This window comes from Callospermophilus lateralis, chromosome 13 (assembly GCF_048772815.1).
Source record: "Callospermophilus lateralis isolate mCalLat2 chromosome 13, mCalLat2.hap1, whole genome shotgun sequence".
NCBI classification, from domain to species: Eukaryota; Metazoa; Chordata; class Mammalia; order Rodentia; family Sciuridae; genus Callospermophilus; species Callospermophilus lateralis.
This window is the reverse complement of record NC_135317.1, coordinates 57323737-57349789: the sequence shown is the minus strand read 5'-3', so window position 1 is coordinate 57349789 and position 26053 is coordinate 57323737. Positions and strand designations below refer to the sequence as shown.

General features: G+C 33.0%; 1 protein-coding gene across 3 annotated transcripts in view; it reads left to right on the top strand.

Annotated features, from left to right (window-relative positions):
• Ahctf1 (AT-hook containing transcription factor 1) overlaps window positions 1-26053 on the top strand; it is a 70557-nt gene that overhangs the window by 32853 nt on the left and 11651 nt on the right. For all 3 annotated transcript variants that reach the window (XM_076832482.1, XM_076832481.1, XM_076832480.1), the window contains exons 15-31: window positions 1939-2079; window positions 2667-2771; window positions 3706-3799; window positions 5275-5398; window positions 5592-5648; window positions 7760-7906; window positions 8458-8645; window positions 13716-13860; window positions 13937-14068; window positions 14759-14909; window positions 15344-15494; window positions 16219-16326; window positions 19007-19199; window positions 20394-20594; window positions 20952-21363; window positions 23132-23231; window positions 25200-25297. In XM_076832482.1, the coding sequence (XP_076688597.1) occupies window positions 1939-2079; window positions 2667-2771; window positions 3706-3799; window positions 5275-5398; window positions 5592-5648; window positions 7760-7906; window positions 8458-8645; window positions 13716-13860; window positions 13937-14068; window positions 14759-14909; window positions 15344-15494; window positions 16219-16326; window positions 19007-19199; window positions 20394-20594; window positions 20952-21363; window positions 23132-23231; window positions 25200-25297 (2547 nt within the window). The remainder of the gene's footprint in view (window positions 1-1938; window positions 2080-2666; window positions 2772-3705; window positions 3800-5274; window positions 5399-5591; window positions 5649-7759; window positions 7907-8457; window positions 8646-13715; window positions 13861-13936; window positions 14069-14758; window positions 14910-15343; window positions 15495-16218; window positions 16327-19006; window positions 19200-20393; window positions 20595-20951; window positions 21364-23131; window positions 23232-25199; window positions 25298-26053) is intronic.

Sequence of the window (26053 nt, the reverse complement as noted above, 5' to 3'; positions counted from 1 at the left end):
CCTCACTTTTTATTTAAAATATTCATGGATATGCAGAAGCTAAATGGTAGGTCACAATGCATCTCCCCTGTCCCCCACCAACACATACCCTTATCATCTTTTTGAAAATCTTGGTTTTTTTCAAGTTTGTGAATATTCAAAGTCTATCATGTTGAGCTAATGGAAAAATCATGTTAAAAGTACTAGTAATTTAACTGGAAGTGTGGCTTGGTGGTAGAGTACTAGTGTTCAGTTCTCAGCACAGGGAAAAAAAATGAGTTTAAAAAAATGAAAAATTTTGTACTAGTTTTTAGAGATACTTGATTGTGCTATCAATGAAAGAAAATTTTAAGCTAGAATGTACGTCACATGTTTTGATCATTTATTATATTTCACGATGAATGACCAGATGGACTTTGGAAGACATGCAGTTTAAGTTATTCTCTGTACCAACACTAATTGATATGAACTGAGCCCAGAGTCACATGCCTAGCTACTTGGGAGATTAATGTTTGTAGAGAATAGCAAGTTTGAGGCCAGTCTGGGCAAGTTAGGGAGACCCTGTCTTAAAATAAAATTTAAAAGTGTTGGGGATTTATTCGTTGGTAGAGTGCTTGCCTTCTATGTGCAAGGCCCTTGGTTTAATCCATTAGTACCACCTCCCATAAATAAATAAATAATACTAAGTAAATATATTTGTGTGTGTGTTCAGTCTATATATAGATTAATTGAATACACATGGGTTGTATAGTATTCTTAGGCTGTATTTATGGAACTAGAAATATGAACAAAATTTTAAATATTTATTTTTAAATTTGGCTTTTAGATATATACATGACAGTAGAGTGTATTTTGACATACTACACGTACATTGAGTATAACTTATTTAATTTTAAATATTTTAGTAACCAGTTAACATAGTGGAAGTGTGGAAGAGTGCCTGATAATCAGATCACTATAAAAATATATGTTTTTTTAAGAGGAAAATGTTTGTCAGAATTTATTAATTTTGTTTAAGTATAATGTTGTATTTTAAGGTTTGGACTTGGTAATTCAGCTGTTAATTGAAAACTTGAACTTTGCTTGTTAGTGAAGTGTAACAAACTACAGGGCATAATAAATGCTTTAGTGTATTGGAAGCATAGTTAAGAAATTATTGTTGGCTGGGGATGTGGCTCAAGCAGTAGCGCACTCGCCTGGCACAAAGATGTTGTGTCTGCTGAAAAACTATAAATAAATAAATAAATAAATATTTAAAAAAAAAAAGAAAGAAAGAAAGAAATTATTGTCCAGTCCAGTCACATTAAAAATTAATTTGATTGGGCTGGGGATGTGGCTCAAGCGGTAGTGCGCTTGCCTGGTATGCGTGCGGCCCGGGTTCGATCCTCAACACCACCTACAAAGATGTTGTGTCCGCTGAAAACTGGAAAATAAATATTAAAAAAAAAATTCTCTCCCCCCCCTTTAAAAAAATTAATTTGATTAATTTGGCCATGTTTTGTAAATCCTCATCTCATAGTATTTATAAACTCTACCTTTTAGATGTTATTTGAGTTTAGATTCTCACTGACTGGCTGAATTTGTTTTGTTTTTCGTTGTTTTCTCTCAGCATATTAGGTGCTCTAACCACTGAGCTAGGTTCACAGCCTTTTTTATATTTTGTATTAGATAGTGTCTCGCTAAGTTGCTGAGGGAGGCTAGGATCAAATTTGTGATCCTGCCTCAGCCTCTGGAGTTGCTGGGATTATAGGCATATGCCACTGTTGCTAGCTCTTTCTGGTTTTATACTGAAAGCATATTCTAGCTTTCTTGAAGATATTTGCCATTTTTAGCTTATCTTTTAAATCTCACTTAGAATAATTCTTTTGAGTGATAGAAATTAGAGGAAATTTGTATTTGTGATTCTAATTCATTCATAATTACTGTGTGGAAACTAATCTTCTGTTTTATCCTTGAAAGGTATACCATTATTTGACGGTTCATGTCGTTTCATTGATCCACAAACTATACAGTCTATCCAGCAGTGCCATTTGCATCTTAGCAACCTTAATAGTGTCTTAAGCTGTTTTGCAACAGAGGCACAGGATATCACTGAGAGAGGTATGTTCTTTGTTTTTGTACTGTTAAAATTTACTTAAAAATGGAATAAAGTTCCTGTTTTCATGTGTGGACCATTGTTTAAAGGACATTAGTTTTCAAATGCTAGCATAGTTTTTATGTAAAATTGCAAAATGTTATTAGGTGTATCATTAGCTGATACTAAAACAATCTGGAGTTAAGTTTATGATAGTTAAGGTAGTATACTTCAGGGGAATTTCCAATTTTGCAATTATATGTAGATTTTTATCCAAAGAGGTGACTAATTTTTTCCCCCCAGGTTTTGCCATTTAAAACAAAAGGCCAGTTTAAAGGCCTGATTTGAACAACCTCTATTGAAAACTATTAGTTTGCATAAAATGATGATAAACTTAGTTTTCATAAAAATTAGGTCAATGATTTTTATTATTTTAGCATTTTGGAGATTAATTTGATACCATTTTGAGCAAAGTCAATTATTTACAAGCTGAGTTTGTTAAAAGCATATATATATTGTCACCAAGTAATTAGGTTTTTAAAACTAGCAGATAGCTTCATTTTTCAATTGTGGTTGATAAATTGAATAATTCAATGTTAATTTTTCTTTGCAGGAATAGTGGACTTAAAGAATAAGCATATGGTTGCCCAGCTCATCTGTCAATATGTACAAATGGTTCTTTGGTTTTCTCATTCTGGGCTCTTACCAGAAGGCTTAGGTAAAATATTTACTTAATCTATTAATACTAATTGAAACATTGTGTATAATTTTGTTGTGCTCTGTTTCAGGCTTACTTTCTTCCAGATATTTTTTTTTTCTTTTCTTGCATTCTTTCTTTGTATCTTCAGTGCCTTAGCCTGAAACTGATACACAGATTCTCTACATGTTCATTGGATTGAATAACATTTTTAAAAGGAAAGCACATTTGAGAAAACTGAGCTTCTGAAAATGAGTTCAATAATACCACTAGCAGCTGGTTGCAGTGCATGCCTGTAATCCCAGCAGCTGGGAGGTTGAGGCATGAGGATTGGGAGTTCAAAGCTAGCCTCAGCAACTTTGGGAGACCCTAAGTGTATTAGTGAAACCCTTTCTCTAAAAAGGCCTGAGGATGTGGCTCAGTGGTTGCAGAGTCCCCCCACCCTCTTCAGTCTCTGCTACCAAACTTTGAACTCATGATCCTCAGCCTGTCTGACTCAGCCTCCCAAGCTGCTGGGATTACAAGCATGGGCCATCACACCTGGCCTAGAATTCACTTTTAAAACCTCTAACTGCTTGCATTTCCAGTAAATTAGATTTTATTTAGAAGTGCTTCTGCTACTGCACACAATTGCTGTTAATCTTATGTTTTTTAAATTCTTTTAGATTTTTAAATTTTTGTTTGTACCTAGGAAGTAAAACAGTTTGCAGGGTTTTAAACCAGCCAACATCCTTGTTATAAACTTTCATGAGACATTGTTTTCCCACTTGTGTATCTATAAATAAAAGAATGTGTAGTATTCTTGTATTACTTAAATTTAGGGAACCTGCAATTTTACGCAATGTAATAAAATTAAAGTATAATACTAATTTGTATAACTTGTCCACTTGTATTGTGGACATATTCTAGAAAAATTACTGTTTTTTTTTCCCCCCAACTTTAAATAAAAATCCAGATGATGCTATGCAGTTGTCAAGGTTATGCTACAACTACCCTGTAATTCAGAACTACTACACCAATCGTCGACAGAAGTGTGAGCGTTTATCAAGGTATAGTATATCCAGACCTTCAAAACACAGTTTAGAAATTACATCTATGGGATCTTGGGCTGTGTGGCTCAGCTGTAAAGTGCTTGCCTTGCACATGTGAAGCACTGGGTTTGATCCTCAGCACTGCATAAAAATAAACAAGATATTGTATCCATCTATAATTTTAAAAAAAAGATACAGAAATTACTTCTATGAAAAATCAGACTTTCTCAGAACAAAGTACATCATGCTGTACAATGATTAAATGTGTGGAATTCTCAGTAAGTAAGTGTTAGAATGTTAGTGGTATTTCTAATTTATTTGTATCATTTGCTTTGACTTGCTGGCTAAATCTTTATTTTACTCTTAAGTCTATTACCATTATGAGAAGGTTTTATAAGCATTTTTAAAAAATGAAAAAAAGGGGCTGGGGATGTGGCTCAAGTTGTAGTGTGCTTGCCTAGCATGCGTGAGGCACTGGGTTCGATTCTCAGCACCACATAAAAATAAAATAAAGATATGTGTCCACCTAAAACTAAAAAATAAATATTAAAAAAAAGAAAAAACTTGAATACCCTTGTTGTTTCTAAAGAGAAATATGAATGTAATAGTAGAACAAAGTAAAGTTTAGAGCATTGGCCATATCTCTGGAACTAAATAGCTTTCTACCTCAAGTTGGAATGACAATTTTAGGGCTGCAGACAACATTTATAGCAGTGATTGATTCTACCTTTGTTAGTGCAGAATCACCAGGGAGGTTAAAAAGTTGAGCAAACTGTAATTCTTATGCATGGTAAAATTTGCATACCAGTGCTTTAGAATAACTAATTTCCAATAATGAACATGGCTTTGGGAGAATGATTAGGCATATTTAAATTTTGTTAATTTAAAGATCTTTTATTTCTTAAGTATGTTTTTGGACAAGTTTGTTATAGTTAGTGATTCTGTTTGTCATGTAAATTACAATATCAACATAAAATATGTGCAGGGCTCCTAGGATAAAGCCTGACTCAAGAAAATTTCGATGAAGTAGAAATTGCTGCTGTTGTTAATTAATATTAAATTAGGAAATGGGGACAGGTCTCCAAATCATATTTTACATGCTCAATAATAAATTTTGGGGTGAAGTTATAACCAAAGATAAAAAAATAGCTGTGGTGATGAAATGGAAACTATTTTACTTTGAACTGCAGTAGTTTTACTACATTAACTACTATACTGTATGGTACTTTGCTCAATATGGTGAAAAGTAGAATAGTTCCAGACATTTTACTATTTACAACGCATTCTTTCCTAGGACTTGACCTTGCTGAATTTGAGGCAACTTAAGTGTTATGTGACCAATGCTCCTTTATTTCTGTAGTTCTTATGATGCTAAAATGAGATCCAATTTTTACCTCTCTTGTTTCTTTGATAGCTAGTATTTTTAAAAGCTGGTGCTTGTTTTTTGATACCAGTAATTAGCACTAATATCTAATATGTTTCTCATATTACAGAGGGAAGTGGAACCCTGATTGTTTGATGATTGATGGATTGGTTTCTCAGTTAGGAGATCAAGTTGAGAAGTTGTGGAAACGAGATGAAGGAGGCACAGGAAAATATCCTCCTGTTAGTCTACATGTAGGTTTACAGTAATTGCTATCACTTACTGAATCTTTGAAAGTTCTAGAGAGAGGAGACGTGTTTAACTATGTTTTTCATACCTGCCACAAACTAGGGGAAAAAAGGAGCACAAATAAATGAGTATGTTAGTGAGTGAATATATGAATATAAGATCAACTGAAGTTTTTTTTCTCCCCCATTTCTTTTATAGGCACTACTAGACATATATTTATTAGACAACATTACTGAAGTAAACAAACACTCTATTGTATCCTTTAAATTTTTATCAAATATTCCTGTTACCAAAAATCATAAAAATTTTATAATAGTAGTAATCTTATAGTAGATTATAGTTAAATAATATATAATGCAATCTCACTTTCATGCTTAGATTTTTTTAATTTTTATTTTCTTAAAATAAGTCGTCTTCATCCAGGATCTCTTGGTTGGATTAGGAGGGCCTATGATCAACCTAAAATTATATGCAAAATTATTTGTTGTTCTAGGGATATGATCCTTGGTTTTTATCAGATTCTCAAATGTGTCTAGGAGCCAGACACTGTAGTACAACATGCCTGTAATCCCAGTGATTCATAGGTGAAGGCAGAAGGATGGCAAGTTCAAGTGAGGCCAGCCTGGCAACTTAGCAAGACCTTGTCCCACAATAAAAAATTAGAAGGGATGGGATGTAGCTCAGTGGCAGTGCTCTGCTGGAGTTCAGTCCCCACTATCAATAAAAGCAACCAGCCAAAAACACTGTGTCTAGGGATATGTGGGTGTTAGCTTTTATCAGATTCTCAAATGTATCTAAAACTCAAAAACTACTATTCTAGGGCCAGTTGGGGTGGGGGTTTAGCTAAGGGGTAGAGTACTTGCTTACTAAGCACAAATCCCTGGGTTGGACCCCAGGAATGGAAAGAAAAAAAGCCAAACAACTGCTCTAGAATGTTGCTGGCAAGTAGTTTTTAATGGGGTTAACTTACGTGCTGAAAATAAACATTGTAAGTTAATAAGATAATAGGCATTGTTTGAACTCATGTTTTTGTGGTAATGTAAGAATGTAAGTTTCTTAAAATATCTTGCTTCATTATAATAAAGATTCACAGTTTTTTTTTTTTTTTTTTTTTTTTTTAATTTTTTATAGCTACTGACTTTTGCCCAATAAATGACTGGGCTTATAGCTGGTTTTGTTTGTTTGATTGTTGTTTTTTAGTAAACTACTTCCTTTTATTTTGCATATTAATATTCTAAGCATCTTTCTCCATCTTACAGCTCTGCTTTTTAAATTCTCTAAACAAGTTTTTAAGTTTGTTTCTGTGTAGAGAAAAGTATGCTTTAGCTCATCTCCTTTGTCATAACAAAATAGAAAATAAATGAAGCATAGGATACTGGCTGTATCCACATTTGATACAACTCTACTCCCATTATGATAGTGAACACCTGTAATCCCTGCCACTTAGGAAGCTGAGACAGGAAGATCACAAGTTTGAGTCCAGCCTTGGCAACTTACTGAGACCCTGTCTGAAAATAAAAAGAGCTTGTGAAATAGCTCAGTGGTAGAATGGTTATCTAGCATGTAAGAGGCCCTGGGTTTAGTCTGCAGTATCATTGATTGATTTATTTTTTCTTCTTCATGGCTTTATTGAGGTAAAATTGAAGTATGATAAAATGCACATATTTGAAGTATGCAGTTTGATCAGTTTTGACATGTGTGTAAGCAATACAATCAATATAAAAAGCATTTCCTTTTTTTTAATTAGAGGAAACTGCATGATTTATTACATTAGAAATTAATTACCTTAAGATATATAGAATCCCACTTCTACATGTTAGCTACTTCAAAATTAAATGGTACACTTATAAATATCACATAGATAAAGAAGAAAGCACAACAAAAGTAAATATAAAGTGCTTTGGATTAAGTGATAATAAAAGCTTAAAATATCAATCTCTGGGATGAAACAGTACTCATTTATAACAAAGTACTTTTATCAGAAAGAAGCTGAATTAAAAGATTTTCAAATTAGTAGGGAGGAAAAAAATTATAGTAGCAAACATGAAATTGAAGAAATTTTATGAGAACACAAAAATTAATATCAATGAAAAGGGAGCTATCAAAATAACACTACAGATGCTAAAAATATTAAAGATAATATCACAATTGTGTGCCAACATATGTGATAACTTACATAACATGGTTTATGTTAGAGAATGATCTGTGTGCTGCTGAGAAGAAAGTATATTCAATCATTGATGGGTGAAATATTCTGTATATGTTTTCAAGACTTTTTAAATGCTACATTCTGTTGCAACCTATGATGAATACATATGTAGTGGTTTTTTTCTTTTGTTCTTTGTCCTTAATCCTTTTTTTAAAAGACCATTTATTTGTTACTTGATATTATGTATTCCTTTCCAAACAAAACGGATACTCCCATTGAGTCTTTTCCAACTGCCTTTGCCATTTCTTGGGGTCAAATTAAACTTATTCAAGGATTTTGGCTGATTGATCATAATGACTTTGAGGTAAGTCACTTAATGTAAGCTTTTCCTAAATTACTAGGATTTCAGAAAGCATACCTGACTAGATTAAGTTTGATATTAAAGATCATAGTGTATTTCTAGAGGTAATTTAAGGAGAATTCACTTTAATCAATGCTTTCACCAAGCACTACCTTATGCAATAAAAATACAAGGATAAAACTTCAAAAACTTAAGTTAATGTTTAAAGAAGGAAACAAATGAGAATTATTGATAAAACAAATACTATGATATGTTAGAGTGTTTAATATGTTTGGAGTGTTTAATGAACCATAGAAGGCAAGATTTATCATCCATGTATGAAACAGGTAGTGGAAAGATTTTATATATAACTTATTGAGGTCTGGAAGATATAAGGCTTTTGTTAAAACTTATATGTTAAAGTAATTCCTTTTATCTTACAGTTAAACTGATTTTATATCTTGATTCCCCCCCCCCAACTGGCTTTTAATATTGCTTGTCTTTTTAAGATTGACTTCTTTGTCTAAATGCAAAGGATTATATTTATATTTTACAATTTCGTGTCATTTTTGCAGAATGGGTTGGACCTTCTGTTTCACCCAGCTACTGCAAAACCTTTTTCATGGCAACATTCAAAGATTATTCAAGCTTTTATGAGTCAGGGAGAATATAGACAAGCTCTCAGATATATTCAGACAATGAAGCCAACAGTGTCCAGTGGTAGTGATGTTATCCTTCACCTCACTGTTTTGCTTTTTAATAGGTAAGTACATCTTTTGCAAGTATAGACTTTTGAACATGTAAATAATATGAAATTGAGGAATAGATAGTAACAATATCTAGTATTTTTACTTTGGTTGCATTCCCTAAAATATCTTATGCCTCTTGATTTTTCAGTGTTAAGAAAAACTTATACAATGCCTAGTGCCAAACTGAGATTTACAATTGTATCTGTAAATGCTGTGATTATATAATAGTACTTAAAATGGCTGAAAATGTTTTAATATTTCAAGCCTGAAAATACTAATCTTCTCTTTTGAGATTTACCCTATGCTAGATGGAAAGATGTTACAATATTTTTGAGCTACTTTAACTTATATAAGTGATAGTGTACTCTTTGGACTCGAATAGACTTGAATTTAACCTTACTTGTACCACTTTCTAAAATATGGTCAAAAGCCGTTTTTTTCAGCTAGATATAGTTGTGCATACCTGTAATCCTAGCCAATCCAGAGGCTGAAGCAGGAGGATTGCAAGTTTGAATTTACCTTAGGACACTTTACCAGATCCTTTCTGAAAACAAAGTTGTTTTAAAACTTTGAGAATATAGCTCAGTGGTAAAATGCCTCTGGGGTTCAGTCCCTAGTATCAAGCATAAACAAATAAAAAAGGCAGTTTACCTTTTCTGAGGCTGAGTTTCCTCATTTGTAACATGAGGTATTTTAAATTGTAATGGCAAAAGCACTATTACAGTTTTCTGCAGAAGTTGTAAATCATTAATAAGTGGTGGTAATGGTTGATCAATCATTATTGTCATTTCTTGAACTTATCCTAAGTCCAGGACCTCAACCTCTTCCTCTTTATTAAGATCATCAGTCTTTTTTCCACAACTTATTCTAGTAATCTCTTGATTTTGTGAGGTACATTTGTGGGTGCACATCATCATCATCATAATTCTGGCTTGGCTGTTGTGCTTGCAAGTTAATTATTATGCACTGTACAATGATAAACTTGAGGTTAAAAAAAGGTTTTAGATGATCAGCTTTTAAAATTGCTTATTTGGTCTTCATATCATAATGGTGCAATAGAACTGAAAAATGTTTTATAGGTGTAATCATTTTCTTCATTCTTTTCCTCTACCTTCTGTGGGTTTATTTTACCTGTTTAACTCAAGTTGAATGATTAGCTTACCTAGTTTTTAGGTTTTTTCCTTAACTGATTTAAAAAGGCACATTCATTTTCTATATATTACTTTAAATTCCCAGTATGAGTTTTTTTCTTCTTCCTATTAGTTATTCAGACATTTTAATTTGTAAATGCTGGGATTAAAAATTACATGTTGTATGGACACAGTGGCAAAAATGAGGTCCTAAGCAACTCAGTGAGACTCTGTCTCTAAATAAAATACAAAATAGGACTAGGGATGTTAAATCTTTGTGTCCTCAGTGACTTTTCCTGGTCTCTTCAATAAGTTACTGAAAAAAGCATGGTAAGTTGCCTACTGTGAAGTGGGTGGGATCTGTCAGTTCCTTGCAAAACTACCAACTTTTTGTGACATTAATATTAGCTACATCAGCATTTTAAATCATTTTTTTTTTAATGACTTTAGCCTTTTATTATTTTTGGTGGCATTGGATGAAATACAACCTTGTTAGTACAGTTACTGTACTCTACTGAGCTATGTCCTTGTTGTGACCTTTTATTATACCTTTAGTATACCTTTAGTATGTGTAATTGTTGATGCATCTGCATCTTTCGCAGTCTTCTTTTACTCGGGCAACTGGAAATCAGTGATTCCTTGTTTGCCTATTTGGAATTTCTTTTCTCATTGTGGTTTTTGCTATGCATTTTAAAAGATTATTTACATTCACTTTAGTATCTTAAGAGTTTGTCACAGGAGTTTTTCAGGCTAGCTTTTCTGCCATATTGCCAAGACCCCCCCCACACACACATTGTTTACCCAAATGACTTTTCTATATCTGTTAACTGCTTACACCCTAGACTATCTTTTCATCAATCAAAAAAATTTCTTACTGCTCTTCATATTTTTATCACTTTCTACCATAAGAAGCAAAATAATAGAATTAGGGCACTTGTTTGTAAGTGCCAGCAATAGAGTTTTCGAAGTTGGAGAATATTTGATGAATTATAAGATTATAAAAATATTTTATCTTACTATCCTTCTAGTTAGGTATATCTGCTAAATTTAGGAGTAATGTCAAATGTGTTTTTATTCATTTTAAAATTTGTCCAAGGACTAAGGAAGAAAAGATAAGCATGTGGAGTGTTTCAATATTTATGAAGTATAAAATAGTAACACAAGTGACTTTTTAGCTTTTCTCTTGAATTCAATCATTGTTAACAACTTCAAGTTAATTCTTCTGAGATTTTCTGAACAAAATACCAGAAGAATGAACTTAGCAAAAATACCCTTGTGAAATATGCTTTTTGAACTTAGTTTTAGAGTTCATTTCATAACAATATATAAAGAGCTTCCTTGCTTTTAAGTGTTGCATAGTTATTGGTTTTGTAGATAGATGTACAGTTTAATGTCGTTCCTGTTAATGAACTTTTAGATATTTTTGCTATTCTAAGTAATGCTCTAATGAGTAGCTATACATTTTTCACACGCTCGGATTTATTTTGGAGAACGAAATTCTAGTGGTAGAATAACTTAGTCAAAAGTATATTTGCAGTTGCAATTTTGAGAGCTAAGGCAAATTGCCCTCCATGAGGGTTATGCCATTTTGATCCAAGGCCCTTATTGCCTGTACTGTGCCTTTATCAGATACTTGATGTGTCTTTTTCATAAGGAGCTATTTATTATGTGACTTGCCCATTTAAATTCTTTGCCTCTTTTACTGTGTTTGAATTTTTCCTAATTGATTTATTATTCATTACTGAAATTAACCTTGTGAGATTTTCATTTACTCTTTAGTTTGTTGTTTCCTTTGGTGGGGGGATTACTGAGGATTGAAACCGGGGGCTTTAACCACGGAGCCCTTTTTTATATTTTATTTAAAGATGGGGTGTTGCTGAGTTACTTAAGGCCTTACAAAGTTGCTGAGGCTGGCTTGCCTCAGCCTCCCAAGCTGCTGGGATTACAGGTGTGTTCCACCATGCCTGGTTATAATTTACCTTTTCACAGTGGTTTGCTTATAATGGATTTTGCTGTCCTAAAAATAGTGATTATCATGTTCTGTCTTCTCCGGTTTTTAAAAAAAAATTTTTCTCATGGTTTCTACTACCACTTATTGCTTTGTTTTTATTTAAGGTATTGATTCATCTGAAATTTCTTTTGCTACAAGCATTGTTTCAAAATGATTTTAGGGGGCTGGAGATGTAGTTTAGATATAGAACAATTACCTGGCACACACAAAGTTCTATGTAAGTTCCTAGAACTGCAATAAAATAAAATAAATTAAAAATAAACCAGGCATGGTGGTGCATGCTTATACTCTTAGTAACTTGGTGTGATACCTTGTCATTGTCTCAATATAAAAAAGGGCTGGGAATGTAGCTCAGTGGTAAAGTGCCCATGTTCAATCCTCAAGAATAAACATTTTAACATATAGACTAGTATAACTAAGTTTTCATGAACACATCTGAAATAAAATTTAACAAATACCAAAATTTTGTTATACTTCTTTATTTCTCCATAATTGGTTTTTAAAATTAATACTGATCTGTTCATTTCATCCTGTTTGCTTTTCTTTCTACAAAAAGGTTTTGTGTTCTGCTCATTTTAATGTTTCTAGATTTTAATTGAGTAGTAATTTTTCTACATTGTTTTTTTTCTGCACACATGCACACATTTTTTTTTTCCCTGCACGCATGTCTGCAGACACCCATCCCTCTTCTTTACTCAAGTTGTAATGACCACAATGTCATGCCTGTTTTGATAGAAGGGAATACAAGGCAATTTCATGAGTGAATTTTAGAGATTTTACATCTTTGAATTGATGGTCTTTATAAAGTCTATGGAATATGTTTAGTATTATCTACTCTTAGTGTTATTAATAATAATATTAACACATAGCCCTGACCTTCCAACAGCAGGTGTCATTTGCTTTGCTGAGTAACTTTGTGTCCACAGGAAGTCTGGGTCAGTGCTGCCAAATTTTCCTTAGATTCTTTAATTTATAACTGCTCATTATAAATACTAATTGCCATGAAATGAGTGTTTTTATTCTGCCCCCTTTCTCCCATGAAAGGTCCAACAGAAATTTAACTGCCAGGTTAATCATTATCAGTGTTTATATATATCTGTATTCTCATGTCCTTGAATATGTAAATGTTTATAGGTTTTATTTATTGGTTATTTTTTTTTTCTTTTTTGTAGCACCAGGATTGAACCTATGACCACATCCTAGGCAAGATGTTGTATATCTTTATGCATTTTTGATGGCATTTATATAGATGATATTCTTTGCAGTGGGATTATTGTTTCATATCCTGCATGTAATTTAAATTCTAATAGATAAACTCAGGTGAACTTCCAAGATAAGAGTATTGGTGCATTTTCAGTTGGACATTTTTCTAAAGGTCACAGAATCCCTGTCTTGATTTAGGGAGAGACCTATGTAAGAAACACTGTTTTAAAATTATCTCATTCCTCAAAGAAGGACATTTCATTGTCTCTGCTTGTGGTCTGTGACTGTTAAATTTGAATTCAGTTCTTTAATCGGTTCTTGCTCTGGATTAGCCCAAATCAGCTACTTATGAGCTATAACTTTCATCTGCCATGAATAAAATATGCTTGTTACCACCTGTAGACCTTTATTCATTTTCTTATCCATTCTTCTGTCAAATATCACTACCTTAAAAGCCTGATATTTTGCTATCATTACATCAGTCTTTAATTTCTATCCAGGCCTGCTCACTTTTTTGTTTTATTGTGAAGTTCTATTTTGTTTTTCTATTGTTTTATACTTGAACAATACAGAGCAGCATAATATTAAATCTTTTATTAGCAATATTCATTATGCAGCATATTTTTAAAAATCTTTGTAAATTGCAGTACAAAATTATCTTTGAGATTGTATAGGTAGATGAATTTTGAACATTTTAAATAGCCTTTCAAAAACTAAACTTGGATAATTATTGATTTTAGGTGCCTGGTTGAGGCCTGGAGTTTACTGCGACAACATTCTAATAAAGTGAATGCAGAGGAATTACTGAAGCATGCCTATGAAGTCTGCCAGGAAATAGGCTTAATGGAAGATTTATTGAAATTACCATTTACAAACACTGAACAGGTAATCATTTAACAGTGTAATTTTATCACAAATTCAAGATAAATTGATAGTTTACAAATCCATTCTGTTCTTCTAGGAGTGTTTGGTGAAATTTTTGCAGTCCAGTGCCAGTGTTCAGAATCATGAGTACCTTTTAGTTCACCATTTGCAGCGTGCCGATTATATTCCTGCTTTGAAGCTGAACCAGACTTTGAAGATTAATCTTATGGTATGATTAATGTTGTTTCTTTGTGTGGGACAAGGGAATAAGGAACTGAAGACTTTTTTGGTTGATTTGATTCATAAGAACTTGCAGTGTTTGTATCTGTTGTGCCTTTTATTGTCATAACTTGGAGAAAGTTCTTCTTGTCTATTGGCATATTATTACTTGCCTCTTTTTTTTTTTTTTTAAATCTCCCTCTACTGTCTCCTCCCTAATTCTTCTATATTTATATATGCCATTTATGCCCTGACATCTGCCCACAGTCTTGTCATACTAACCACTCAGGAAAAATGAGAGGAAGAGGTGGAGACAGCAGCAGAAATTACTTAATGCAGAGAGTATTGGATTTCAAAGGTTGAAACTGATTCTTAATTTGCTATGTTTAGGACATGCTCTGAGCCTTTGTTTCCTCATGTGTAAACCAATAATATTTTCTTATGAAGTTGTTATGAGAGGGCTCAGAGATTTATGAAGTAACAGGTTGACTGACTCATGTAAATGTTTAATAAATGATAACCACTGTTTTTAATAGTTGTGAAGGAGAGCAATGTTTGTTAGTAGACATTTTTAATTGATGTAAGCCAATTAAGTTTGTGTGCAGAATCTTCAGTTTGGAAAAATATAGGTAGGAGGAAGAAAATATTTATAATATGATTATATTTTAACTGGTAAATACAATTTTGATATATTCAATAGAATGATCGGGATCCTCGTTTGCGGGAGAGATCAGTGGCTCGAAATTCTATATTGGAGCAATATGGGAAAATCCTTCCTAGAGTCCAGAGAAAATTAGCCATGGAAAGAGCTAAGCCTTACCATCTGTCGACATCATCAGTTTTTCGAGAATGTAAGATTTCATTGAAGAATGTCATAAACTCTCAGGCTATTAAAAATATTGAATGATTGCTTCTCTGAAACTCTCATTACTTTAAATATTGCTCACTTTTACTAATACTTTCATCACAGTCTTTTTTTTTTTTTTTTTACTGACTACTCTGTTCCATGAAATGTAGGGTTTTCTGGGAAGTTTTTTACAATTTGTTTCCTACTGTAACGCGGAATGAAAATCTTGTATTTTAGTTGAAGACATGTGCCCAACTTTTAGTTAAATAATTTTATACCATATCCCAAATTGTTAAATTTCAGTATAGCTATAGTTTAAACCAAATATAATTTAAACTTTGTTATGACTTCCATGTTGTCCATTCTTTGATATTAATTACATTATTAAAATCCTGTTTGTTAGAGAATCAATTAAATCCTACATTCTTCATTTTACAGTTTCTAGACCCAAACCATTGTCAGCATTTCCAAAGAAAGCCATGACAGGAACAGTGTTATCAAGATCCACTTTCATCAATAATGTGTTATCTAGAATTGGAGAGGTGTGGACAAGCAGTGATCCTGGAAATAGCATCTCACTTTATAATAAGTATGTTTTTTTAATACCTTTTTAAAAAAATATGTATTTTTTTTTTTAGTTGTTGATGGACTTTTATTCATTTATTTTTATGTGGTGCTGAGAATTAAACCCAGTGCCTCACACATGCAAGGCAAGCGCTCTACCACTCAGCCCCAGCCCCAGCCCCTTATACCTTTTAAGGTCATGTTACTTGCAGTTTTTCCTGGACACCAGAAGTATTTATCACAATCTACCCTAATTATTATAGTGTTTATTATTAGCATATGTAAAGAGGAAAAGCATTTTTATTTTCTTACAAGAAGAATGTTTTACTTTCAGTTAGAGTGATGTATTTAGGGGCTGGAGCTGGGGTTGTGGTTTAGTTGGTAGTATGCTTGCCTAGGCACTGGGTTCTATTCTTAGCACTGCATATAAATAAATAAAATAAAGGTTATTGACAACTAAAAAAGTTTAAGGGGCTGGGTTGTGTCTCAGAGTTAGATCACTTGCCTGGCATACGTGAGACACTGGGTTCGATCCTCAGCACCCCATAAAAATAAAAGATATTGTGTCCACTTATATCTAAAATAAATATTTAAAAAAACATTTTTAAAAAGGCAGTGTGTTTATTGTAGATATTGCAAAGTAAGAAATGAAAGTCCTTTCCTATTCCATCTAATTTTACTTTGAAGCTTTTTTTTAATCAATGCAGCATGATGCATAATCAGAAGTTAAATTTTTATTTTCTTTGTAGTCCTAAAATAGAAGAAGCATCTCCTATAGTATATTCTTTCCCACATCTACAACTGCCTGAGGCATTTGTTGGAACACCCATTTCAAAATCATCACAGAGGATTTCTAGGTGAGAGTTCATTAAATCATCCTTAAAGACACAATGTTAGGCATTAATTACAACAGTAATGTGTAATGTATGGTTTCTTTAAAATTTGGACAGTAGTGTGGTGATTTTAAAATCAATTTCTCATTTCAGACATCTTAGTGAAAAGTATTCTTTACTTTAACTTTGGAGTAAAGTAAAATGTCAGGCTTTTTTCTTCCCCTTTTGATATTATCTTCTTGTTAGATGACCTCTGTAGAAATTGTTTTTGTAATTATTAACTAATCTCAGTTGGTTCATATTGAAGCTTTCTCCTGTACAGCAGAGACTACTTGATGTCTCATACAACTTCAGATGCAGTAATACTATATCAGTAATATGATATTACAAATATAAATAAATTCAGTGTTTCACATCTAAATGAAATTGTGATTATAAGTTGTATTTAGCAACATCAGATAGTTGAAAAATATTCATAACTGGCAATATGATTCAGTGGGAGAGTGCTTGCCTAGTAAACATGAAGCACTGGGATTAATCCCTATTACCGCAAAAAAAGAAAAATGCTCTTGAGGTCACTGTAAACCTTTTCCAATGGCTAACTACAAAAATACTTGGTGCGAGTAAGTGTGCAAAGCAGTTTGAACTGTCGTGCATTGCTGCTGGTAGGAACATAAGACTCTGGCAATTTCTTTCAACATACATTTTTTTCCCTTATGACTCAGCAGCCCCACTCCTACTTGTTTACCCAAGGGAAATTTTTAAAAAATAGTCAATAAAATGAAAAGTGTCAAGAGTGTCGATCAATGTTTCTGAGTTCAATCCCTGGTAACAAGGAAAAAAGAATTTTTTTTTTCCTTCATACTCTTCTTAGAGAATAACTTAATCTTGTATAAGAATTTTGTGCCAGGCATGGTGATACATGCCTGTAATCACACTGACCTTTGAGGCTGAGGATCAGAAGTTCAAAGCCAGCCTCAGCAACTTGGCAAGACCCTGTCTCAAAATAAAAAGGACTGATGATGTAGCTTAATAGCAGTAAAGCACTCCCGGCTTTAATCCCCAATATACCACTAAACCACCCAAAGAATTTTGCCATTTGTCATACAGACCTTGCTTTTGAGAAGCAGTCTTACCTAAATAGGCAAGATGTAAATATTAACAGTGTTAATATTGACAGTGCAGAGCTTTTAACATAATATTGGAAAAGTTAAATTAAAAAGCAATTTGTTTACAAGTACAGAATTTAAATACAAATTAGAAAGAAATGAAGATAAAGAAATGTCTAGATTAGATGTTCGTGTTTTGGTAGAAATCTCAAGGCTGTGACTGGTACAGAATAACAGGTACAAAGACCTTGTAATGAAAATGCTTTCATTTCTGCACTGGGTAATAGGTTGATTCTTAAAGCACCCATGATCTATGTGGATCTACCACCCTGATAGTGAAAATCCCTTTGGAATCTGAAGGATAGAAATGCAAGAGAAGACAAAGCAACTGGGATTTTTAAAAAACTTTCTGGGCAACAGAACAAGCTGTTCTTCTTTGGTTATTATCAGCTGATCCACATTGGCATCTGGGAGAAATAAAAAAATAACTGTTTTTATTATAGAAAATACAGATATAAAATAGACTATTGGGGGGGCTGGGGTTGTGGCTCAGTGGTAGAGCACTTGCCTGGCACATGTGAGGCCTTGGGTTCAAGTGTCAGCACCACATATAAATAAAAGTCCATTTACAACTATATTATGTCCTGAAAATATTTTTCTGTAAGTTTTTAAGCTTATTTGGACTGTGTATGTGTAATACAAATCACGAATGAAATCAATTTTATCATTTGAAGTAAACTAGGTCTGGGACATTATGGAAAACTTTTTGAGATTATTTTGTCAACAAACTTTTTTTAAGGTGGGGAGAGAGAAAATTTTTTAAAAATATTCATTTATATTTTTTTAGTTTTCGGCGGACACAACATCTTTATTTGTATGTGGTGCTGAGGATCGAACCCAGGCCGCACACATGCTAGGCGAGCGCGACACCGCTTGAGCCACATCCCCAGCCTAACAAACTTTTTTTAATTAACTTTTTTTGGGGGTGAGTGTTAGTCTAGATTTTAATGCTGTCGTATCCTAAGTGTTGATAAAGATGCACATGGATTGCTAGGGATGCCTTATCCTGTGTATTGTCAATCTTTAGCAGTTAATCTTCATGGCAAATAAATGCCTGGCTGATAGTGGAAGCTCAGTAAATAACTGGTAAAAGGGAAAGAGAACTGCAGGCATGGTGATACATAACCAGTCCTAACAAATGGGAAGGCTAAGACAGGAAGAGTACAAGTTTGAGGACAGCTCTAGGTAACTTAAATGAGACTCTGTCTCAAAATAAAAAGAGGGTGATGTAGCTTAACGGTAAAGTTCTGGGTTAAATCCCCACTACTGAAAAATATTGTGATCAGGGGACAACTAGAATTCTTTGTTCTTAAATTGTTTCTAAAATTCCTAATTATTTTTTTGCTACTGAAATAGTTTTCTGACTTTTTAAAAATTAATGGTGGCTAAGTGTGTTTACATGTTTTTATGGTATTTATTAGTGAATATATAAATCTTAACAATAACATTGAATATTAAAGTTCTTTTGTTTCATCAGAATAATTTAGTTAATAATATACCAGGATTCTCTATTCATAAGTATGTTCTGATTACAGATTACTAGATTTGGTTATTCATCCCATCCCCCTACCTTCTCAACCTTTGGGGTTTATTCAGCAAAGCCCCACAAGATCTCCTTTATGCCTGCTATCCAGTTCTTTGCCATTTGGTTCACAGTCAAAAGAATCACATCAGAATACCTCCAAGTCTGCAGAATTGCATTTACTTGAGACTCCTCTTGTAGTTAAGGTTAGTATTATGTCCCTAGCATTCATAGTAAAGCAAGAGTGTTCTTAGTTTCAAATAGCACAGAGAAAATAAGCTATTTGTAACTGAATAGTCAATAGCTGTTTTTCACTTTAATTTTCATGGCTGTCTTTCCAAAATACTTGCTATACTTTTGCATCTTCTTAAACTGGGTTGATTAAAATTAATAATAACAATCACATCATTATCTTGAATATTTATTAATATTCCTATTTAATAATAATGATCACATTGTCTTGAATATTATACAAGGGTCTGAATGGTTATTATAAATTGGCCTTTGTCCTTTTCAAAATAATTTTAAGCTTTTGATTTTTATATATGTTGATATAATTTTGCTGATATGTTATCTCCTTGCTCCTTGTTCAGTATTCTATATTGAATCCTAGAAGCTTTCTTTTTTGTTGTTGTTGTTTCTGGGTTCTCTTTCCAGAGATCAGTAAAGCTAGAAAATTCTTATTTTTCAAATTGAATGAAAGATAACTAAGTGCTATTTCTAAAATAGTTATTAAAAGAAGGTTGATAGGATTTTTAGGTTCCTGACACAATCCAGTATTGTATTTCTAATCTTTTCATCTATCCAAAAATAAAAACTGGTTTTGTATTTTCTCCAGCTAAGTTCAAAAAATTTAAGTGAAATTATATTAGGGAATGATTTTGTTCATCTTGCCAAAAGAGTATTTAGTTATAATAATCTTATAATGTGTCTAACAGCACTCATTAATGGGATTCAGTAATCTGGTTACTAGGTCTTTAGTGGACAAATTAAGTGAAGGAATTATCTCTACTAAATTAAGTGCTAATTTTGAATTATATGTATTCATTATTACTAAATCTAATAAGTAATTAATACTTGTATGGATTTTTTTCCCTAAGACATAAAAAAAAGTTTAGATTAGTTTTGTGTTCAGTACACACAGTCCTCTCTTTAATGTAAGACTTTGTTTCTTAAATTTATCTTACTAATTGTCATTGTATTTTTTATGGATACAATTTTAAGTTTTATAGCCTTAAATATAGAAAGTACTGATAGAATTTTTTTTCTTCCAATCAATCTACTTATGTGTTTATTGAAAACGAGACTATAACCACAATTGTTACTCAAATGCCCGAGTAAATACTTACGTAAATGCCTTTTATAAACACTAATGGAATTCCCTTTGCTCTTTGTTTTAGAAAGCTAAAAGTTTGGTTATGTCAGTTGCTTCTTCTGGATTTGCCGAGTTTACTCCTCAATCTATCCTAAGGTCTGGCCTTCGAACACCTTTAGCAACTCCCTCTACATCACCTGGAAGGTCTCTTACTCCTCCTTTGCGACTTAAAGAAACTAAAATTTCATTCATGGAAGAAGAAATGAACACAAAATGGACTACTGCAGTAAGTTTGATTATAATAGGGAAAAAAGACTCAAAGATTATATTAGCTCTTACAAGTAAAAAGTGTGATAAATCAATTTAAATAACCTCACTATGGATTTTTATTTGCAATTTTATAGATTGACTTGAATTTACAAAACAGTTCTGAAGGAAGCATGAGGGCAATGGCTAAGCCTCTTACAGATAAAAAACAAAATTGGGCTTGAAAGTACCAAGTGAATTGCATATATTGGTGGCAGAAATAGCACTAGAATTCAGACCTCCTAAGTCCTCTTAGTCTGTGGGCTTTTTAAAAAAGTTTTGTTTTGTTTATTCTGGGTAGTACTTCTTAAGTTCCTATTTGGTTGTCTGTTAACAGCCTGCAGATAACAGTAACCCAGAAGCATTTATCACTGCATCTTTTCATAAATGTGGCGTTCCAGCAGAAAATGAATGGCCGAAGAGCAAAGAGGAGACCATACCTTTTCTTGTAAATAGCTCAGAAAAGGACCCTCAAGAAATGGATACAGGGTCACTGGACGCGTCCTCACAAAGTTTGGAGAAACTAGATGTGAGCAAAGAAAGCAATGCTTCAACCAGATCAGACCAGACCACCTTAGAATATCAAGATGCACCATCACCAGAAGAGTTTGAAGATATTTTCTTGTCCTCCCAGTCAGGAGAGTCTTCCACTGAACTAAATACTAATTTAACTGAGCAAATCAAGAAAGATGAAGATAAAGATGTGTTTGAGTCACAAGTAATTCTTCCAGATGAGGAAAAACAGATGGGTAAGAACTCATTTCCACATATTAAAAATTGCCATTGATAGGGCTGAGGATATGGCTCAAGTAGTAGCACACTCGCCTGGCATGCGTGAGGCACTGGGTTTGATCCTCAGCACCACATAAAAATAAAATAAAGATATTGTGTCCACCTAAAGCTAAAAAATAAATATTTTTTTAAAAATTGCCATTGATATTTCTTAAAAAATTCTTCTTTATAGTAAAACCATTGAGGTTTTCAATTTAGTCTCCAAAATTCTCCCTCCCCCTTTCCTCCCTCTGCTTTCCTGATCTTGTATGTATTATTATTTTAAAAAATTTGTCCATTATTCATAAAGGTTAATTCATTGGGGTATATTTATAAACGTACATAAGAAAGTTTGGTCAGATGCCACCATTCCTCCCTTTTTCATATCCCTTCTGCTTTCTCCTCAACCTTAATAAATTTTGTAATAGGTTTCTTTTCACCATAAGGAAAGCGTGAAGATCAAGATTAAATAATATATGCCCATGGTGTCAAAATCTTTTTCAGTTATATGTATTGCTTGCATTGTTCCATAAGTATATATGAGCTTTGAAGGGAGAGGAACTTAGTATGCTTTTTAATCTGGCCATGAAATTTGGAAAAGAATATTAATGTTTAAGGATGGAAATGCAAGGTTCAGCAGTCTGATTTAGAGAATATGCCCATAAATAATGGATGTAATAATAACTTTACGGAATAGATTGTTGCTGCAATTTTTAACTTATTCAGCAGTCTTAATTTACGAAAATTCTGCTCACAGAGCAGGATATTTGTTCTATATTCCATCCTTACTGCCAAAACAATCACAGAACAATCAAGATAAATGTCCAAAGGCCCATGAAGTGAGTCCAATGATGTTTGGATTGTGATGTCTCTGTTACATATTATTTAATTTCTCTGTTAAATTCAGGAGTTTGCTGAAGTAGTGTATGTCTAGAGATAAACACTGCTTTTTTTTTCTGTGTCATAATTCCATTAAAATGTTTAAATGATAAATATTAGAATAAAATGTTCATAGAAGAGCCAGGTATGGTAAATACCTGTAGTCCCAGCTATTTGGGAAGCTGAGGCCAGGAGTATTGCAAATTTGAGCCTCGCCCAGACAACTTAATTAGACCCTCTCTCAAAATACATTTTTTTAAAAAGGGCTTAGGAATGCACCTCTGTGGTAAAATGCTTGCCTAGCATGCATGAAGCCCTGGTTTCCATTCCCAGGACCATAATTTAAAAAAAAAAAAAAGAAAGAATGTACATAAGAATATCTTAATGGATTGTTTCTACCCTATTGGGCAGTCCCAAGTAGAAATCTATATGTTTGTGTGTGTGTGTGTGTGTGTGTGTGTGTGTGTGTGTGTTGGAGTCAGAATCATAGAAGACATACTCTAGATTAAAATAGACTAAATTTGAATCCTTGTTCAACTACTTTCTAAGTATGCTTGGTGATCTGGGATAAACAATGTTAACTGTTTTCTGATATACCTCTTTGAATATTTTGGATTAAGTGAATTGATATATGTAGAACATTTGCAGTAAGTTGTACTTGTTCAGCCAAAGATAAAAAGTTGGAGGTTAAGGGAGACTCTTTGACTCAGAATTAGTAAAAGGAACTGCTGACAATCTGATGCCAAGGAAATAAACACAAAAGAACAAAAAAGCAGGCCTAGCAACTTCTTAAACAGTAATAGTTCAAGACCAGTGCAATTATAAAACATTTAGCTTAAATGATATTTTTACCTGTATGATTTGTAGACACTTTGACAGTTGCAGAGGAGTCCCTTTCAGGATCAAATAACTTAAGCTCCACTGAAGGAACCAAAGCATCACTTTGTGTGCCATCAATTCATGAAGGGTAAGTTTATGAAGACAGTTTCATATATTTTTCCAAAGAAGTTTAATGAAATTGTGAACCTATAGCAAAATATTCTTTATGTATTAGAGCTCATTTAGATTTTTGACATTCCCATCGTGAATAATTACCTGTATTCCTAGTTGTTCAGTTTTATAGTTGTGTTATTTAGTTACCATGAAATAAATCTTAATACTACTAGACATTTCTATAATATAGAGACCTAGTGAATTGAGGCATATTAATATTCTTTGAAGACCAAAAGTTCATTCACAACTATGGTATTATTCCATGTGCTTCCTTTTTTTAGTAGTTTCAGGATGATTAGGCACAGGACTCCTGTAAAACCAGAGTGGAACATAGGGGACATGGCCGAGAGAAAGTTTTTTCCTTACAATCATACAATAGTCACTCAAGTTTTTTGATAACTAATTAAAATATTATGCTGTCAAATAATTTCATTGACAGAAAACGCCATGCATTAGGTGATATTCATAGTGCTTGCTGTTCAAAACAGGATCTGGTAAAATGGTACCAATTCCCATACAGTTTATCATCTATTATAAGAAGCTTATATTAGAATGTAGATCAGTGTACTGCTTCCTTTATTGAAAGTCAACTGAACTGATTCATATGAAGTAATTAGTTCACCTGGCAAAGGCTCTTTTCCTTCATTTCACGACTAAAGACAAGATTGCATGTCAGCACTTGTAGTAGTGCTCTTGTAGAGGATACAAAAAAGTGGCAGCTTCAATTATTAAGAGGTAGTAAAGGTTATTTAGTAAAATAACTCATCTGAAATGTGATAATTTAAAATATTGCTGTATAAGTAAATAAATAATGAGCAACTTCACAAACCATCTGCAACATTCAGGAACACAATAGTCACCTGATAGGTCAAACTTGGTCACCTACTTCATTTCTGAGAAAACATCATTTGATGACTGGAATTTACCCAGACCTTTATTGGAAATGTGGAATAAAGGATTATCCAATATTGTTTTAGTGTTTTTTAAACTTTAATGAGAACAAATGTTATTTATTACAATAGATTTGATAGGTAATTGCATCAGTCATAAAACAAAGCATTCACATGAGAAAAGGTTTCATTGAGAAACTAGGTGAATATTCAACATCTTGGCAGAGGCGGGGCTGGGGATGTGGCTCAAGTGGTAGCGTGCTTGCCTGGAATGCGTGCGGCCCGGGTTCGATCCTCAGCACCACATACAAACAAAGATGTTGTGTCCGCCAAGAACTAAAAAATAAATATTAAGAAAATTTCTCTCTCTCTCTCTCTCTCTCTCAAAAAAAAAAAAAAAAGTGTTTTAAAAAAATATATTTTGTGGCGATTTATTGTTCTCTTATCCTTACTACAAGTATTTTTTTTGGTTGAGGAAGTCTTATATCCATGTGTACATACTTCAAATATATTATTCTCTATTTCAAAAATCAGCCTAATTGGGTTTTAGGGGAAGGGTCAGCTCAGAATATGAAGGCTGTCAGCATATTCTGAAACTTCTTTTTATCATGTGTGTTAATACAGGTTTCAATGATCTCCCATTATAAGTCTTTTTACCCTGTTTTTCCAATTTTAAAATATTGAACCTGATCCTACTGTGTATATAGGAAATGTTCCATAATACTTGACAGGCTTATTTGAAGAACATGGCCACAATTATTTAAAAAAATCAACCAAAGTGTAATTTATACTGACACGCATTTCAATAGATTTATTTGTATTCTGATGTCATGTCATTGTCACTGAAAAAGTAAAATAATAGAAAGTAGGAAAACTAAGTATAGCATTATTTATTTATAAATTCACTTGCATATTTTATAATATTCAAAATGAGTTTGGTGATTTCTTTGAACCTTGATTTTCATCAGCAGAATAACAGAGGCAGTAGGACAAAGCAGGTAGAGAAGGTGGGATATTTATACATGCTAAAGTATACATTTCTATTTCTAAAGGAAAATCTTCACCCCAAAGTCCAAGATACCAGTGTTGGATAAAGGATTAATGTCTGTTGAAGCCTACAACTCTACGATTAGAGCAGACAACAATGAATGTATGTGTTCATTTGAGTATTTCATTTTATTTCTTCTCTCATTTCTACCACTCTTTTTGATTTGCTTCCCTAGAATAAAGGCATTCTAAGGAGATATGTCAGCTATCAAAACAATAGGTTGCTTGTAAGGCATTTTGGAACATGAAAGAAAAGTCAGGGAAAGTAAAAAGTATAATTCATTGAATTTTTTTTCCCCACAGTTAACCCTGTTTTGGGGTGTGGGACACCTACTCTCAGACGCTCTCTGTATTATACAGAGGTGAAGCTACTTTCTTTGGTAACCTTATAGCTTTCCACACGTGTTATCTCATTTAACTATAAGTTTGTTTTTCTGTATTTTTTGTCTGATAAATACTAACAATATAAGATGGAAATATTAATAGTATTCATTTCGTAGTTGTCAGGATTAAGCCAGATGTGTGAAAAGATTTATTTCATAGTTGTCAGAATTAAGCCAGATGTGTGGAAAGTATTTAGAATAGTGCTTGGCACTTAATAAAAGCTGTTCCTATAAATTGTTTTATTAATCTATTTAATTTGTTATATATGATAGCAGAATGTAATTCATTTCATATTACACATATAGAGTGCATTTCTTCAAGTCTCTGGTTGTATACAAAGTATTTTCACACCATTCTTGTCTTCACACTTGTACTTAGGGTAATGATGTCCAACTCATTCCACCGTCCTTCCTACCCCCATGCTTGCTCCCTTCCTCACCCTCCCCTTTATCCTAGCTACAGTTCCTCCATTACC